The 18602-nt window shown below is 40.2% G+C and overlaps 1 protein-coding gene across 1 annotated transcript in view; it reads right to left on the bottom strand.

Annotated features, from left to right (window-relative positions):
* LOC148162788 (complement component receptor 1-like protein) overlaps positions 1–18602 on the bottom strand; it is a 75091-nt gene that overhangs the window by 33501 nt on the left and 22988 nt on the right. The window contains 6 exon segments of the mRNA XM_088016965.1: positions 3851–3950; positions 4801–4980; positions 7164–7391; positions 9396–9481; positions 17573–17675; positions 17768–17944. Coding sequence (XP_087873091.1) covers positions 3851–3950; positions 4801–4980; positions 7164–7391; positions 9396–9481; positions 17573–17675; positions 17768–17944 — 874 coding nt within the window.

Here is an 18602-nt window from a genome sequence, read left to right as displayed (position 1 = left end):
TTCCTTTCTTCCATTGTTTCTCTTTGCTGGCTGGAGTTGGACCATGGGATGACACAGTCTCAAATGGAAGGATCCCAGGTTTATGCAGATCATGGAGCCACCTTAACTTGGCCCTGGATTTGTACATTTTACTGTTTTCTTGGAGAACTGCCCCTGCTTCTTAACCTGAGACAGAAGTAAAATATTATCTTATTTAAGCCTCTGTTATTTTGTTTGTCCTGTCTTTTACAGCTTAATCTAATCCTAACTTATATACCAGGTCTTCTACAATCAGTGATATAAAGGTGACGGGAACTATGTGGGTAGAGCAATGGCAGTGAATACTTTTGTAGACACATTGAGTCACTTTTATATTTAGGTAGTGATTGAGTTTTACTTATTGTTGCTTGTTTTTTTTTTATTAACTATGTTGTAAAATCTTTTCAAATGTGCCAACAAAATTTACTCTTCAAAATTTCTTCAAAGAAACAATTTGAGAAGCAGTAGTGTATTTCCCTCTGCCTTTCTCCTATCATGCATTTAACAGTTGTCTTATGAGCACAGGATCATGGATGTCCCCTGACTTTTGACTACAGACATTGCTTTTAATGTGTTCACTATGACTAAGTTGGAGAATTGAAGTAAAAAATGTGAGGCAGGTTCCAGTCTATGTATGGCTGTAAAAAACGGAGTATTTTTGAATGTATTATGAAACACTAATACGCTCTCCAGTAGCAATTATGTTGTAATTTTTCTGACTTGATTTCCCATCTCTCTGAAATTCTTTTACTCAAGCCTACTCCTTAGCTTCCCTGGACATTAGGAATTCAGGTGGCCATGAAGCTAAACCACTGATCAAGAAGAGCCATGAGATTCCCTTCCCTACAGGCAATAGGCACACTGTGCAGAAGCATACTGAGACAGACATTAGAGAGGCTATTACATAAGGTCAGGGATGGGATATGTAGGGGCTGGAACATGGTGCTACTCTGTCCTTCCTATTTTGTTCAAGGACTTTCAACTAGTTTGGAGTAGAGGGGCTCTATGGAGACATTCAATAGGCTGCAAATGATTAAAAGTAGCTCACAGATATGATTCTGCAGCACATTCAACTGTGTGTTAAACTTTGTATCTTACAGAGAATGTAAGCTTTCTTTCTAGGAGCCATTTATAAAAGTTGTAACATATCATTCCTCAGAGTGTACCCCAATAAATTTGCACATAGGAAAAATCAAAACAGCTATACACTCTCATTATAATACAATAACACTAGCAATTTAATAACCACAGGATAAATACAAAATTCAAAAGTTTGGATCTTGGTCAAAGACAAAAATAAAACAGCCATTGCAGATTACTTGTAGGATAAGAATAACACATGATCAGCGAGTCATGTGCTCCACTCTTCAAAGTGTTTAACATAGATTCACTTACTTAATCTTTAAAATAATGCTTTGAAGTGAATATTATGCCTAGCTCCCATTTTATAAGAGAGAAAACAGAGTTTAACAAATCTGTTCAAATTCACATGACAGATATTGAGGTTAGAGTTTGAATGTCAGTTGGCCTCAGCAGCCTGTAGTGATAAACCCGACATTATTCAGTGCCTTCATTATAAATGCTGATGCAAATATTACTCGTTGAAAATTTCTGGGGTGCTAATGCCAAAACTGTCTTTAGAGAAAATTTAATACTTTTGTTATTTGACAAGAAAAATTTCAGGGGCACCTGGGTGGCTCAGTTGGTTAAACATCTGACTTTGGCTCAGGTCATGATCTCAGGGTCCTGGGATGGAGCCCCACGTCTCTGTGCTAAGTGGGGGGTCTGCTTGTCCCTCTGTCCCCAACCCCTGTACTCTTTCTCTCTCAAATAAATAAATAAATAAATAAATAAATAAATAAATAAATAAAATCTTTAAAAAAAGAAAAAAAGAAAATTTTCAAATAAATGAACCCAACGTTTTACTTTAGATGTTTTAAAGACTATAACCATGAACATATAAAGGAAGCTGGTCTGAGGAATTAATAAATCAATAAGTATGAAAAATAGAACAGAAATGATAAGTAAATCTAAGAGCAGTTTCTTTAAATAGAATAGAAATGATAAGCAAATCTAAGAGCAGTTTCTTTCAATAGAGTAGAAATGGTAAACAAATCTAAGAGCAGTTTCTTTAAAGGCTGATTAAAACAAACAAATCTTGGTCAATTGTAACTTCACAAAAGAACAAATCTACAGATACACAAGAATGAGAAAATAGTTATAATCATAGATATTGAGGAAATTTTTATAAAAGACACATTATAAAATACTTTATAAAAATATTATGTCCTCTCTCTCCCAAGGAAATTGAAAACATCTGTGAGATGTGTCATTTTGTAGGAAAAGTATAATTTGTCAGGATGTACGTAGAAATAGGTAGAACAGCTGATAAACCCTTATCTGTCTGAGTCTCTGTTTTCAATCTGTGTGGATACACACCTAGGATTGGAATTGCTGGGTCACATGGTAATTCCACGGTAACTCTGGAGTCACTGAACTGCTTCCCACAGCGGCCGCCCCAGTTCACATGCGCACTAGCGATCCCACTAGCAACCACAAGGGTTCCATTTTCTCTACATCCTCCCTATACTTTATTTTTCATTAAAAAAAATTTTTTTTAGAGCCATCCTATAACATGTGAAATGGGTTTGATGTGTGTTTTTTTAATGACTAATATTTAGTATCTGTTCATGTGTTTCCTGGACATTTGTATATCCTCTTTGGAGAAATGTCTATTCCAATCCTTTGCCCATTTTTTCAATTGCATTGTAAGCATTTCTGTTGTTGAATTGCAGGACTTCTTTATATAATCTGTGTATGAAATCCTTGTTAGAGAAATGATTTACAAATATTCTTTGCCAATCTGTGGGCTCTCTTTTCACTGTCTTGATAACGTCATTGATGTTGGCTGGGGCTACAGTCATTTGAAGGACTGATGAACTAAGAAATCAGAAGTCCTTGTTGGGGGCAGGAGGGTGGTGGTGAGGGCAGAATCGATGATTTCCAGATACGGCACTGATGCTTGTGTCCAATTTAACCAGCTCTCCCTTCTAAGGGCAACTGAGCTCAATGGACATCTGGGTTACATGTGAATTTTCAGATAAAAATCCTAGAAGAACTCATAGCAAAATATTAACTATGATGAGTGGTAGAATGCTGGGTGGTGATTTTTTTGATTTTTGTGTTATTCATGGCTTCCAAATATGTCTGATGCATATATGTTTACTTTTCTAATCCAATTAAATTCTATTTTTTTCTCTGAATTTATTGTGGCAACTGAAAGTACACATTCCTTAATTGCTCCCTCTACGTCGAGGCAGTGGTATCTAGCATGGTTCCCTGTGCCAAGGGAGAGTTGAGGGCAAGAACTCCATGAATGATCCTGCTTGGTGTACATGTTAAAATTACTTTTCCCAGAGCTACTGCATCATTAAGACTTCCTCTCCAATCCCTACTTCAAGGTCCTCCAACTTGCTATAGTACTTGCTGATCTTAGTTAAGAATGTTGCCTGCATTGTTCTGCTAGCATTTCTCCTTTTACTCATTTAGCAAGCTGGTCCTTTTTATCCAGTGAATATCTTACCAGGTTTCACATGTATTACCTTCAGCAGAAGCCTGGTGCCCTCCCCTCATTAAAATACAAGTAGAGATTGCTACTTCTTTTTTATATTCCTTTGTCCATATACCAATGTTCAAGCTACCATCTCTACCCAGAAGTCCTTATTGCTAACTTTTTGAAGTGCAGGTGATAGTCTAGTCTGCCTGTGTCAGACCAGGTCAGAGAGAGTATTGTTCTGGAACCCATATCCTAGTGATAGTGCTCTCAACTCACCCTTCATTACAAGAATAATGAACTGTTGATCCAAACTGGGTATCCGTGTTTATATGTACCATGCCATTGAAGGGTTCTGGTGGAGCTTCACATGATTTTCCTATGGGAAACAAGCAGAATTTGGGGCTATGTGTAGAGTTCAATTTACCTTTGTTTTTAAGGTTCAGCCCAGAGTGTAGCATACTGAACAGCCTATATACTTCTGATTGCTCCACAGAAATGACCACTTTGAGGAAATTCACCATACAAGCTCAGAATCAAGCAGCTACAGAGCACTGCTTTTTAAAAGACTACTCCTGAATCTGAATCTCCCAATAAAAGTCATTTATGGATAAATAATTATTTTCTCATCCCATCAGCCTAAATTAACAGCCTCACAATTTGGGATTTCCCCTCCATCTGGGTTAGCCAAGCACCGTTCACTGTGACCTACATAATTTTCTTTGGTGTCCCTATTTCATTCATTTCCAGGTTTTAGCCATCAAAGATCAACACCAGTGATTGGAAATTTCCCCTGGGATTCCTTTTGTGAGAGACATTCCTGTGACATGAATATCGAGTCAAGGCACAGACTCCAGGCAATAAGAAAGGCTGACTGACAGGGCGCCTGGGTGGCTCAGTCATTAGGCGTCTACCTTTGGCTCAGGTCATGATCCCAGGGTCCTGGGATCGAGCCCCGCATTGGGCTCCCTGCTCGGTGGGGAGTCTGCTTCTCCCTCTCCCACTCTCCCTACTTGTGTTCCTTCTCACGCTGTGTCTTTCTCTGTCAAATAAATAAATAAATCTTAAGAAAAAAAAAAAAGAAGGAAAGGCTGACCGATAAAGTCTACCCTCCATTTAAATGCCTTGGGCAAACCTAGATGTCTTGCCTACAAAATTTGAACAAATTAAATTGGATCCCACAGAGGCCTTGACATACGTGAAGGAGCTCCCAGGATGGCATTACTCACGTCTACAGATACCTTCGGCACTCGACCAGACCAAGTTTTCTAAGCAGGTGATAGAAAACATATCCTCAAAATGCCCAGGGGAACATTCATAATTCAAAGATGTTCCAATCGGAAACTCAGACTCATCAGTCAGGGTTGTAGGTTTGGCAAACGGAAACTCTTCCGGGGCTTTGCAGTAACCTGGAGAGCAAAACCATAGGAATACCACAGTGAACAGAGTGATTTCCACCCTACTTCCTCATTCTTTCCAATGAAACTGGTAGATGGGCTCGGAGAAACAGAGACTTACAATAATGGCAAAAGGTTTTCTTCCCCTTCAAGTTACTTTAGGATGGTGCTTTCCAACAGCATCTACTCATCAGGAAATTTTTTACTACTTGGAAGACTATTCACCTTTCTGGCCTCTCTGCTCTTGTTTCACCAAAGCAAGAATTTTAGCTAATGGTTTCATGTGTCAGACCTATTAGACTTGCCTGTGTTTGGGTTAACCATTCTTATTCTCATTTCTTGGTGTTAATATACTCATGTATATCAACACATATTTTACCTTTATTCCTCCCCACCTCCTTCTCAGGGTGTCTACCATAAGCAGCCTCTCTGGCTCTAAATAGCAGTCACTGCTTATAGTGGGTTGAATGATGTTCCCCAAAAGGTACATCCATCCAGGACCTCACCATGGAATCTTACTTGGAATAAGGGTCTTTTCAGCTGTAATTAAGGTAACACTCTGAAGATGAAATGAGATTTTTGAAAGGTATTTAAAAATTGTTTACTTCCTTGATATAGTCTATTTAAAATCAATTGATATTTGTAATGCTACTGCTTTTGGCATAAATATTTATATATATATTTCCTTTTCTTTCTGTGGATTGCTTTTGCTTAGTGTTTTATAAGGAGCTTTTAATAGTGTGATTGGGGGATTAAAATTTCTAAGTAAAAAAGAAAAAAAAAAGATAAGATTGTCCTGAATTACCAGGGTGGGCCCTAAATACAGTGATAGGTGGTATCTATAAGAGAAAGGACAGGGACATTTGATACACAGAGACACAGGGGAGAAGGCCGTGTGAAGACAGAGGCAGGGATTGGAATGATGTGTCTACAAGCCAAAGAATGCCAGGAGACCAGAAGCTGAGAGAGGCAAAGGATTCTCCTTTAGAGTCATAGGAGGGAATGCAGCCCTGCCAACACCTTGATTTCAGACTTTTAGCCCTCAGATCTGTGAAAGAACACATTTCTCTTGTTTTAAGCCATTTAGTTTGTGGTAATTTTATGGCAGCCCTAGGAAACTACTGACCATTCTCATTTTGATGCTAAGCCAGATATTTAAGAACAATGACAAAACAGACTAAGCCATTGAGCAGCTTTGTCTAAGCAGCTATGTCTTATTAGTGGAAGGGTAGATTGCGTGCTGCATATTTTGAATAGAGTCTGTACTCAACTATATCCTTTTTGGAGGAGACTGCTTCTATTTGCCCATTCAATATGCATGGCTGTTGGCCTAGGCCACTTCATTTAAAGAAATCTCACTGGATTCTAATATAACCATCCAGCTGGAATGGGAGGGACACCAAAGAAAGGTTAAATGCCTTTCATCATGTGTTGCCTTTTCTCATTGGCTTGCTTTTCTCTCTCATGTGGTTTTCCAAGCCTGATGCCACGTTCCCAGTATACTCCCGCTTCCACCTTGGGAAGGCCTACGGTCAGGCCTCAAGAACCAGGTAACCTCCAGTCTTTAGGAAGAAAAAGCGTCTTCCTTTTTTGTATTCTTCCTTGAGCTGATCTTTCCTTGCTTCTAACATTCAGAATGGAAAAGTTCAAGGACAAAGATTAAGGTGGGTCTCAGAAGCCAGGTGACAAATGGGCATACTTTGAGTCAAGGTCTTAAGCTACCAAGGTCGAGTCTTTTTGGTTACTTAGCCTATTTAGCATAGGACTAGCTAAAGCCTTAGCTAAATAACATCCACATTGCCAGTTTGATCCTTTGCATGCCCATGAACTTGCGGGGAGTGTATATCAGTTATCCTGGCATTGGTTAGTGATCATACCAGTTGTTCTCAAGTCCTCTCCAAAGAAAATGTATTTCTTCTTGATTTATACACAATGCTTACTAATTTCCCCTCACCCTTTCCTTTTTCCTCTTACCCCACTCTGTTCACCACTGCACCAGCAAGAAGAGTTACTCACATCTTACTACTCAAACACAGCTTGGCACTGTTGGACTCATCTGTTTTAACTATGGCATGCAACTCTGACATTTTCACTTATGACAATGTTAAACTCACAAACAAACACCATAATTTTATGGAAATATGAAGGATCTTGGCCAGATGTTCTGAATCCATTCAGGGTACATGGGTACTAACCAGCAGGACCAGCAGGTTCACAGCGAGGGGCAGGGCCGCTCCAAATCCCCCTCCCTTGACCGTCACTTGTGCAGCGGATGGTGCTCTCCCCGATGAGGTTGAAGGTCATCCCTCTGGCTGGGTGGTGGTCACACGTGTAAGTAATGTCCTTTCCATAGGGAATGTCTCCCCGAGAAGTTCCAGTGTAGTGCCCGTTAAGGATAGAGGGAGGATTTGGACAAAAGATTTCTGGAAAAAACACAAGTGCTATAAGTTACATTAAAATGTTTATATTTTTAATCTGAGTTGATTCCACAATTATGGGATGTGCTGTGACTGTGCTGTCAATTAAATAATTAACTCTCAAAAGAGTATAAACCACAAAATAAATACATTAGGTCTCTGTTGAGATGCTTCTGAATAAAATGACACTGAAATCAAAGCCCAGAAGGGACTTAATCATCCTGAACTCTTTGGGGAGTTAAGATTTCTGGATAATTGAGAGCTCATTCTTTTAAAATAGACAACAGTCTTCTTAACTCCAATGAGAAGAAAATCAACCATTTAATAAGAAAGTTATCGATCAATTCAACAGGAATTTTTTGAGGACCTATTTTAAGTACTATCTTAAGCACAAGACAGAGAAAATCTTTTTTGACATCAAGGATCTTCACCCCAGAGAGATCTTTCAAAATATATTATACATGTACTATTTGTCTATCACTGATTTAATCTTTTCTTGATGACTCGAGGCTGTTATGCTCAAAAACAAAATGGATGGTTATAGTAATGCCATCACAATGAGTGAAACATCACAATGGTCCTATACACGATCCAGAAGATGCAGAAATGTTATGACTTTTGAGATATTTATTAGCTTTTACAGGTTTTTTTTTCTCATTGCAGAAATACACATTTCTTCTTTTGAGCATAACTGTCTGGAGGTATTCCTTTCCCTTTCTGATTTGATCTGTATTTGGGAGAGGATACCGCAGCTTAAAGAATTATGAACAATCAAAAGGTGGAATAGCTTAACCAATGTTTACACTCTAGTAAGTGATTTTTGGTGTCATCTGGGTTCATGGGAGTATTTTTTCTTTATTTCCTTCATGCTTCTTAACTATATTCCAGGAAAGTGAAGATTTTCAAATAGCTGACTTTCAGATACGAAGGATGTAACTATTGAGTTTCATTATATAAATCAATACAAAATTTCCAAACGACTTTAGAGCAAAGTATTCATGTGAAAACATTCTATTATAAACACATATGTTTCAATAGCTATGATCAGAAGATGAAACAACATCCTGTTTGATTTCATGAAGAAATAAATGGGCAGATTGAACATATTAGTAGTGTTTCTGTGTATTTAACACATTATATTTCTGTCCTCTTAAAAACAATTATAAACAACAGGAAAGCAAGGTCTTAGTCTTTCTTTGTTGCAAGGAAACAACTTCTTTACCGGTGTATTCCCAATGTCGAATTATTTTATTGCATTACCCTATTTTTTTTGTAATAACACTTGGTATTGTCTGAAATAGTCTATGTGTTTGCTTGCCATTATTTTTAAAGATTTAGTTATTTCAAGGGAGAGGGAGAGAGAGAGAGCACAAACAGGAAAGGCAGAGGGGGAGGAAAGAGACTCTTAAGCAGACTCTGAGTTCAGCTCTGAGCTTAATGTGGGGCTCAATCCCATGACCCTGAGACTGAGACCAGAGCCAAAACCAAGAGTCTGACGCTTAACTGACCTTGCCACCCAGGGGTCCCTGTTTGTTTTTTTTTTTTTTTTTGTCTTTCCCTCTACACAAGAATATAAACAACATGAAAGCAGGGTCCTAGTCTGTTTTGTTTACAGCTGTATTCCCAATGTCTACAAGACTTGTTGGCACATAGCAGGTGCTCAAAATTATTTGTCAAAAGAATGAGGCTAGAAATGAATAGCTGATCGAGACAAAGATAGAAAAGCTATCATTTTTGACAGGAAAAATGCTTCAGGCTCTAAATGTCCCTCTATCTATGAAGTATTTCTCTCCATTTGTAGCACACATTATACTTATAAACATTTATAGGATGATCCCCAAAACACATGATGAAACAATCCTTGCAACAAAGAGAGATGTCGATCCAAAGTGAAGATCAACAAAGGGGCAAATATTAGGTAATTTTACAGGCAAAACACATTAAACGAACAAACAAGCAAACAAAATATGGAGGGAGGTGCCAACCTGAACAGGCATTCTTTGTACTCACGTTCACACACAGGAACACTGTGATTCCAAAGGCTTTCCGTTCCAACCAAGACGCAGTAACTAGCGGAACTGCCCTTTAAATGGAACCTGAGGAACAAAAGTCGCAGTGACTGGGTGAGTGCACCGTTTCTCTCTCCTGTTCTGCTGAAATACAGTTTAATGCCTCAGTTAAATCCCAGGGGGAAAAGCCCAGCTCGTTGGCTTTCCCAGCTGATAGAGGCTCTAAAATCAAAACATTTGGCAGGATTGTGGTTTCCATTGAGGACAGAGCAATAACAACAGTGTCTGGTTGTCGACCCTCAGGAGGTCATCTGTCCCGCCTGCCCTCAGACAGCTCCCTGTCTCTGTAAGGAGCTCTGTTCTCTAGGGCACACCATAGTACTTTCCTCTCTAGTGGCTCAGGAGGAAAATGACTCCCGATTCGAGCAGGTCAATCAGGGAAAGTGAGGAAAGACAGCAGAGAGTGCTGTTTTGGGTCAAAACTTTTGGAATGCTCCTGAATGACGCCTGTGGCATATCCACATTAGTGATGAGTCAAGCCAAATTATCTAGGACAAATAAGAAAAGGTGAGAAGAGAGGATTCTTTGGAGGCCCATCCTCCTAAAACATCTGGCTTATTGTCAGAGCAGCAGCTGCCTGGATTGCCTCCAGGACTTTGTTGGGTGACAGATATTTGCTGCCTGCCAAGGGATCCTCATAATATATTGAGGACACCTGCTCTGTCATCCATGATTTTTACCTGTCATCCATGATTTTTAATTTTGCCTCTAAAATTACCTAATCTTTGCCCCTTTGTTGATCTTCACTTTGGATGTGTGTTGGAACATAATACCAAGGTCATTAAGATTCCCATAAATAGTTCATGACAGAGGGGGGCAAGATGGTGGCAGAGTAATGGACCTCGTTTCATCTGGTCTCTTGAATTTAGCAGGATAGCTATCAAACCATTCTGAACACACACAAATTCAACTGAGATGTAAGAAGATTTATCTGGATCTCCACAAGCAGAAAAATGACTACTTTTTTACAAAGTAGGAGGTGCAGAACCTTGAATCCTTGGGGGAAATATCCTAAGATAAGCAGAGGGGGAGGAAGCCTCCAAAAGCCAGTCGCTGGAAAGTGATATAACACCAGAGCAAAAAAATCGGGACCCTTGGAAATCTACTCTAGTGAAAGGCATCCCCTTCTGAAAAGGGCACAGGGGGTGAATAGGGCAGAATTCTAGGTGGATCACTGTGGTCTCAGGATTCCAGAAGACTCAGAAAGAATGGGGGAGCCCAAACCAATAGAGTGCCCAAGCAGTGGAGCGAGGACACTGGTTATGGTCAGGGAACCCAGAGGGGAATTTTTGCTCCAGGCACCATAAACTGTGAGCTGAGCCAGTAGGGAGACCGCCCTCTGCCTAAGCACCCTGAAAAGGACTAGAAGGTGCGGGCTGTCTAACATCTTAGGGGAGATATAGAATGGCTTGTGCCCATGACAGGGACAGCTCTCAGGGCAGTGTGGCCCACGAGGAGATGGTGGAGCGGCACCCAGCGTGACCTAGGAGCTTTGGAGGAGGGTGCACGTGCGAGCCCAGGGCCACTGGCAGTTGAGGAGTCACAAAGCACTGAGGCACTCGAGGTTCCCTGTGACTCCCCTGGGAGAGGTGCTGTGGGCATGAATTGCGTGAGTCTGTGGAGTTTGGGACATGCCCAGGTGGAGATGGATTGATCTGGAGTATTTGTTGAGGCAGGGGGGACCACAACATTGTGGCACTGGGCCAGAAATTACCCCACGGCCACGTATGCTCTGACCCTCTAAAGAGAAGCAGAGAAGCAGAAAGACGCCAGGGAACCAAAGCCATGCAGCCAACCAGCTCACATTAAGCCCATCCCCCTGACAAGGGGTGGGGTAAATCCACGAGGCAAAGAAGCCTGGGGAGCTGAGCAGCAGGCCCCTCCCCCAGAAGACAGACTGGAAGAACAGGTAAATGATAAGCTTATTTCCGCACAAGACTGTAAAACTTCAGGGCCAGGAGAAAATAATATAGGGAGCTCCAGGTGTTCCCTCACAACTCGCTTATACTTCAGGCTAAAATTTTACATTTCTTTTTTAGTTTCTTTTCTTATTCTCTTTTTTTTTTTTTTACTAACCCTGCCCTGTTTCAAATAGATTCTTATTTCCCAACCTATGTTTTTAAGTTGTTTCTTAACTTTTTTTTTTCACATATATGTTTTATAGATTTATGCCCCATACTAGCCCGTTTTTCACTCTATTCAATTTTATCTTGATATATATGTAAGTTCTGATTTCTTTACAATTTTGGGATATAGTATCTTCTAACACACAGACCAAAAATCAAGCAGGAATGAGCAGATCACCCTGCTGTGTCCACCCTGAGAGATTATAATTGCTCTCCCCGCCCCCACTCCTTTTTTCCCCTCTTTCTTTTCTCTTTCTTTTTTATTGTTTTGGATCATCTTGGCTTTGGTGGTGTATCTGTGGTAGCTTTTGACCACTTTGTATTTTTTCTAAGGTGCATTTTGCTTGGGGGTCGTGATTGATATTTTGGACTCTGTACATTCCCTCAAACATCCCTCAACAGAATGACAAGGAGGAGCTCCCAACAAAGAAAAGAACCAGAGACAGTGTCCTCTGCCACAGATCTAATGGATACGGATACAGGCAAGAAGTCAGAGATAGACTTCAGGGTAGGAATCATGAAGTCAATAGCTGGGCTTGAGAAAAGCATCAGTGACAATATAGAATCTGTGAGGGCAGAAATGAGATCTAATCAGGCTGAACTTAAAAATGCTATGAATGAGATGCAGTCTAACCTGGATACTCTAACAGTCAAGGTAAATGAAGCAGAAGAACAAATTAGTGATCTAGGAAAGGAAGGAAGCTGAGGAAGATAGAGATAGGCAACTAGTAGCCCATTGGAACAGACTTAGACAATGATGCCATGAAATGTTCCAATATCAGAATTATTGGGATCCCTGAGGGGGTGGAGAGAGAGAGAGAGAGAAAGAGAGAGAGAGGACTAGAAGGTATATTTGAGCAAATCATAGCTGAAAACTTCCCTAATCTGGGGAAGGAAACAGGCATTCGTGTCCAAGAGGCAGAGAGGACCCCATCCAAAATCAATAAAAATAGATCAATGCCCCAACATATAATAGTGAAGCTTGCAAATCTTAGAGCCAAGGAAGCTATCCTGAGAATAGCTAGGGGAAAGAGATTTCTTACATATGGAGGGAGGAATAACATCCGAATAACATCAGACCTATCCACAGAGACCTGGCAAGCCAGAAAGGGCTGGCAAGACATATTCAGGGTAGTAAATGAGAAGAACATGCAGCCAAGAATACTTTATCCAGCAAGGCTGTCATTCAGAATGGACGGAGAGCATCCAGGACTGGCAGAAACTGAAAGAATATGTGACCACCAAGCCAGCCCTGCAAGAAATATTAACGGGGATTCTATAAAAGAAGAAAGACCTCAAGAGTAATGTAGACCAGAAATTAACAGAGATAATCTATAGAAACGGGGACTTTAGAGGCAATACAATGACACTAAATTCATATCTTTCAATAGTTACTCTCAATGTGAATGGGCTGAATGCTCCATCAAAAGGCATAGGGTTTCAGATTGGATAAAAAAGCAGGACCCATCCATATGCTATCTACAAAAGACTCATTTTGGACCTAAAGGCACCTCCAGATTGAAAGTAAGGGCATGGAGAACCATTTATTATGCTAGTGGTCCTCAAAAGAGAGCTGGGGTAGCAATTCTCATATCAGACAAAGTAGATTTTAAGCCAAACACTGTAGTAAGAGATGTAGAAGGACACTATATCATACTTAAAGGGTCTAGCCAACAAAGAAATATAATAATTGTAATTATCTATGCCCCCAATGCGGGAGCAGCCAACTACATAAACCAACTTTTAACCAAAATAAAGAATCATATTGATAATAATACCTTAGTAGTAGGAGACTTCAACACTCCACTCACAGCATTAGAAAGATCATCTAAGCCAAAGATCAACAAAGAAACAAGAGCTTTGAAGGACACATTGGACCAAATGGACTTCGTACATATATAGAGAACATTCCATCCTAAAACAAAAGAATACTCATTCTTCTCGAGTGCACATGGAACCTTCTCCAGAATAGATCACATACTGGGTCACAAATGAGGTCTCAACCGATACCAAAAGATTGAGATTATTCCCTGCATATCTTCAGACCACAATGCATTGAAACTGGAACTCAACCACAAGGGAAAATTTGGAAGGAATGCAAACATTGGAGGTTAAAAAGCATCCTGCTAAAGAATGAATGGGTCAACCAAGAAATTAAAGAGGAACTTAAAACAAATCATGCAAACCAATGAAAATGAAAACACATCGGTTCAGAACCTACGGGATACTGCAAAGGCAGTCCTCAGAGGGAAGTACATAGCCATCCAAGCCTCTCTCAAAAAATCAGAAAAATCCCAAATGCACAAGCTAAGCTTATACCTAAAGGATATGGAGAAAGAACAGCAAATAAAGCCTAAACCAAGCAGGAGAATAGAAATAATAAAGATTAGAGCAGAAATCAATGAAATAGAAACTAGAAGAACAGTAGAACAGATCAACGAAATTAGAAGCTGGTTCTTCGAAAGAATTAAAAAGATAAATAAACCTCTGGCCAGACTTATTCAAAAGAAAAGAGAATGGACCCAAATTAATAAAATCATGAATGAAAGGGGAGAAATCACAACCAATACCAAGGAAATAGAGACAATTATTAGAACTTATTACCAGCAGCTATATGCCAACAAACTAGGCAATCTGGAAGAAATGGATGCATTCCTGGACACTTATAAACTACCAAGGCTGAAAGAGGAAGAAATAGACAATCTGAACAGACCAATAGCCAGCAAGGAAATTGAAACAGTAATCAAAAACCTCCTAAAAAACAAGAGTCTAGGGCCAGATGGCTATCCAGGGGAATTCCACCAAACATTTAAAGAAGAAATCATGCCTATTCTACTGAAGCTGTTCCAAAAAATAGAAACGGAAGTAAAACTTCCAAACTCATTTTATGAGGCCAGCATTACCATGATCCCAAAACTAGACAAAGACCCCATCAAAAAGGAGAATTACAGACCAATATCCCTGATGAGCATGGATGCCCAAATACTCAACAAGATCCTAGCCATTAGGATCCAACAGTACATTAAAAGAATTATTCACCATGACCAGGTGGAGTTTATTCCTGGGATGCAAGGGTGGTTCAACATTTGCAAATCAATCAACGTGACTGATCACATTAACAAAAGAAGAGACAAGAACCATATGATCCTCTCAATTGATGCAGAAAAAACATTCAACAAAATTCAGCATCCTTTCCTGATTAAAACTCTTCAAAATATACGGATGGAGGGAACATACCTCAATATCATAAAAGCCATCTATAAAAAGCCCACAGCAAATATCATTATCAATGGGGAAAAACCGAGAGCTTTTCCCTTAACGTCAGGAACATGACAGGGATGCCCACTCTCACCACTTTTGTTCAACATAGTACTAGAAGTCCTAGCAACAGCAATCAGACAACAAAAAGAAATGAAAGGCATTGAAATGGGCAAAGAAGAAGTCAAACTATCTCTCTTCACAGATGACATGATACTTTATGTGGAAAAACCCGATAGACTCCACCGCCAAATTACTAGAACTCATACAGCAATTCAGCAAAATGGCAGGATACAAAATCAATGCACAGAAATCAGTTGCATTTCTGTACACTAACAATGTGACTGAAGAAAGAGAAATTAAGGAATCGATTCCATTTAATATAACACCAAAAACCAAAAGATACCTAGGAATAAACCTAACCAAAGAGGTAAAGGATCTATACTCTAGAAACTACAGGACACTTATGAAAGAAATTGAGGAAGACACAAAGAGATGGAAAAACATTCCAAGCTCATGGATTGGAAGAATGAACATTGTGAAACTGTCCATGCTGCCCAGAGCAATCTACACTTTCAAAGCAATCCCTATCAAATTACCATCGACATTTTTCACAGAACTGAAACAAAAAATCCTAGAATTTGTATGGAACCAGAAAAGACCCCGAATCACCAGGGGATTGTTGAAAAAGAAAACCAAAGCTGGGGGCAGCACAATGCCTGATTTCAAGCTATATTACAAAGCTGTGATCATCAAGACAGCATGGTATTGGCATAAAAACAGACGCATAGATCAATGGAAAAGAATAGAGATCCCAGAAATGGACCCTCAACTCTATGGTCAACTAATCTTCGACAGATCAGGAAAGAATATTCAACGGAAAGAAGACAGTCTCTTCAATAAATGGTGCTGGGAAAATTGGACAGCCACATGCAGAAGAATGAAACTGGACCATTTTCTTACACCATACACAAAGATAAACTCAAAATGGATGAAAGACCTAAATGTGAGCAGGAATCCATCAAAATCCTAGAGGAGAATGAAAGCAGTAACCTCTTCGACATTGGCCATGGCTGCTTCTTTCAAGACATATCGCTAAAGGCAAGGGAAATAAAAGCAAAAATGAACTTTTGGGATTTCATCAAGATTAAAAGCTTTTGCACACAAAGGAAACAATCAACAAAACTAAGAGGCAACTGACAGAATGGGAGAAGAGATTTGCAAATGACATTACAGATAAAGGGCTTGTACCCAAGATTTATAAAGAACTTATCAAACTCAACACCCAAAAAACAAATAATCCAGTCAGTAAACGGGCAGAAGACATGAACAGACACTTCTCCAAAGAAGACATACAAATGTCTAACAGACACAAGAATAAGTGTTCAACATTAGTAGCCATCAGGGAAATACAAATCAAAACCACATTGAGATACCACCTTACACCAGTCAGAATGGCAAAAATTAACAAGACAGGAAACAACAAGTATTGGCAGGATGTGGAGAAAGGGGAACCCTCTTACCTTGTTGCTGGGAATGCAAACTGGTGCAGCCACTCTGGAAAACAGTATGGCGGTTCCTCAGGATGTTAAAAATAGAGCTACCCTATGGCCCAACAATTGCACTGCTGGGTATTTACCCCAAAGATACAGATGTAGTGAAAAGAAGGGTCACATGCACCCCAATGTTCATAGCAGCAATGTCCACAATAGCCAAATTGTGGAAGGAGCCGAGATGCCCTTCAACAGATGAATGGATAAAGAAGATGTGGTTCATATATACAATGGAATATTACTCAGCCATCAGAAAGGATGAATACCTACCATTTGCATCCACATGGAGGGAACTGGAGGGGATTATGCTAGGTAAAATCAGTCAAACAGAGAAAGACAATTATCATATGGTTTCACTCATATGTGGAACATAAGGAATAGGGTGGAGGCCCACAGGGGAAGGGAGGGAAAACTGAATGGGAAGAAATCAGAGAGGGAGACAAACCATGAGAAACTCTGGAATCTGGGAACCAAACTGAGGGCTACAGAAGGGAGTGCAGTAGGGGGATAGGGTAACTGGGTGATGGGTATTAAGGAGGGCAGGTGTGGTGATGAGCAACTAATGAATCGTTGAACACTACATCAAAAGCTAATGAAGTATTATATGTTGGCCAATTGAACATAATAAAAACAAGTTCATGACATTACTGGAAACATGAGCATCAGTCTTCATGTTCCTTCAACACAGACTAATTCTAATTAGATGACATAAAATTGGATTGAAAAATACTCCTATTTACACTTTCGTTCCTATTCCAAATTCCACTATTGATTGGTTTAAAATTGTTTTTTGAAACACTCGTGCATATGACTTATTTTATAAATAACTTTCTTTGACATACCAACCTTTTTTTTAACAACCGCTCTGCAATATTCATCCCTTCATGCATGCCTACAAATTACTTTTCATTCATACATGTAATGTTTCACCTAAATACTCACGATCTGTTGTTATACCTCTGCTGTTCAACAGTGTGTTTAGCGTTTTTCCTTTCCAAGCACCTGTTGATGGTTCTATCCGGTTCCTACCATACTTCCCAATCACTGTTTCAGATACTAGTCTTTTTGGTACTTCTTTTCCATTAGGCAGCTTGCTCTTTGGATAGACCCCCACTGCCCACCGTGTCAGCATATCAGCATGGAGTACTGAGTCCCCTGTCTCTCTGCCAGGTCACACTCACCCCTCATCACAAACGAAGGACACTTTTGCCCCAAGCTGGAAATTCAGTGGAAAGAGCACACGGCCATTAGGGAGTTGGTCCAGGAAGTCCACACATGATTTCACTAGGAAAACCACCACAACAAGGAAAACAGAAGTAAGACTGCCGGGTGAGGACCAAAAAGATGGATCTGCAAACAGATGAAAGTGGAGGCACCTGCACATCTCGGGACTGCTGGGCTCCAGTCTCCCTGGGGAGTGCAGCGCAGAGAAGCAGCCCCTCGGAGATCATAGCCGGGCTCGCAGCTGTAGAACACTTTGTGCCCGGGGAAGAAATTGGTCTCGTTGCCTGCGGCACGCTTACCGTGCACAATTTCTGGAGGCGGCTGACATACTGTGGAGAGAACAGGTGCCAAGTACCAGTCAGTTATGGGGAAGTGTCTTTTGCTACATTCTAACCCTTCCGAGGAGTTATAGACTCATCATTCAAGGGGAGTTCAGGTGTAACAAAGGAAACCAAATGATACTCCTGCCCCTCCTTTTACTGTTATGGAAGTTCAGAATATGGAAGGGAGGTAGCCAAAGGTCTCACAACTAGTAAGAGGCCGATAATTCAAACTGAGTTCTTCCCGGCGCTAGGTCAAATGTATGGCCAGGCCCCCGGGGGTGCTTTCTTTAGTGCTGGCTAGTCAATATGGAATTATTAGCCCTATTGTAAAGCATTTCCGCGAAGAGTAAATGAGATAAGTCATTTAGAGTGCTTATTGCCCAGCTGACTAAAGAGTGCACCTCAGTTTTCAGGATATCTGAGAGATACTGAAGCTGGTATTTTGCCTTGAGGATTGCTCAGTATGAGAGTCCCAAATGTCTCCTTCCTTGATTGATTAAGCTCCTGCTTTCAAAATGAAGGCACATATACTTAAGTGCACACTCACGCGCACGTGTACAAACACACACACACACACACACATACACACACATTTTCTTAATTTCATGCTTCATCCTCCCACATTGACTGCACGGATCACCATGCATTCTTCTCCCAGAACAAA

This window comes from Eumetopias jubatus, unplaced genomic scaffold, assembly GCF_037043125.1.
Source record: "Eumetopias jubatus isolate StellerSeaLion01/CBP00866 unplaced genomic scaffold, mEumJub1_p1.0 scaffold_12, whole genome shotgun sequence".
NCBI lineage: Eukaryota > Metazoa > Chordata > Mammalia > Carnivora > Otariidae > Eumetopias > Eumetopias jubatus.
The sequence above is the reverse complement of the archived record's forward strand: the minus strand, read 5'-3'. Positions and strand labels throughout refer to the sequence as shown.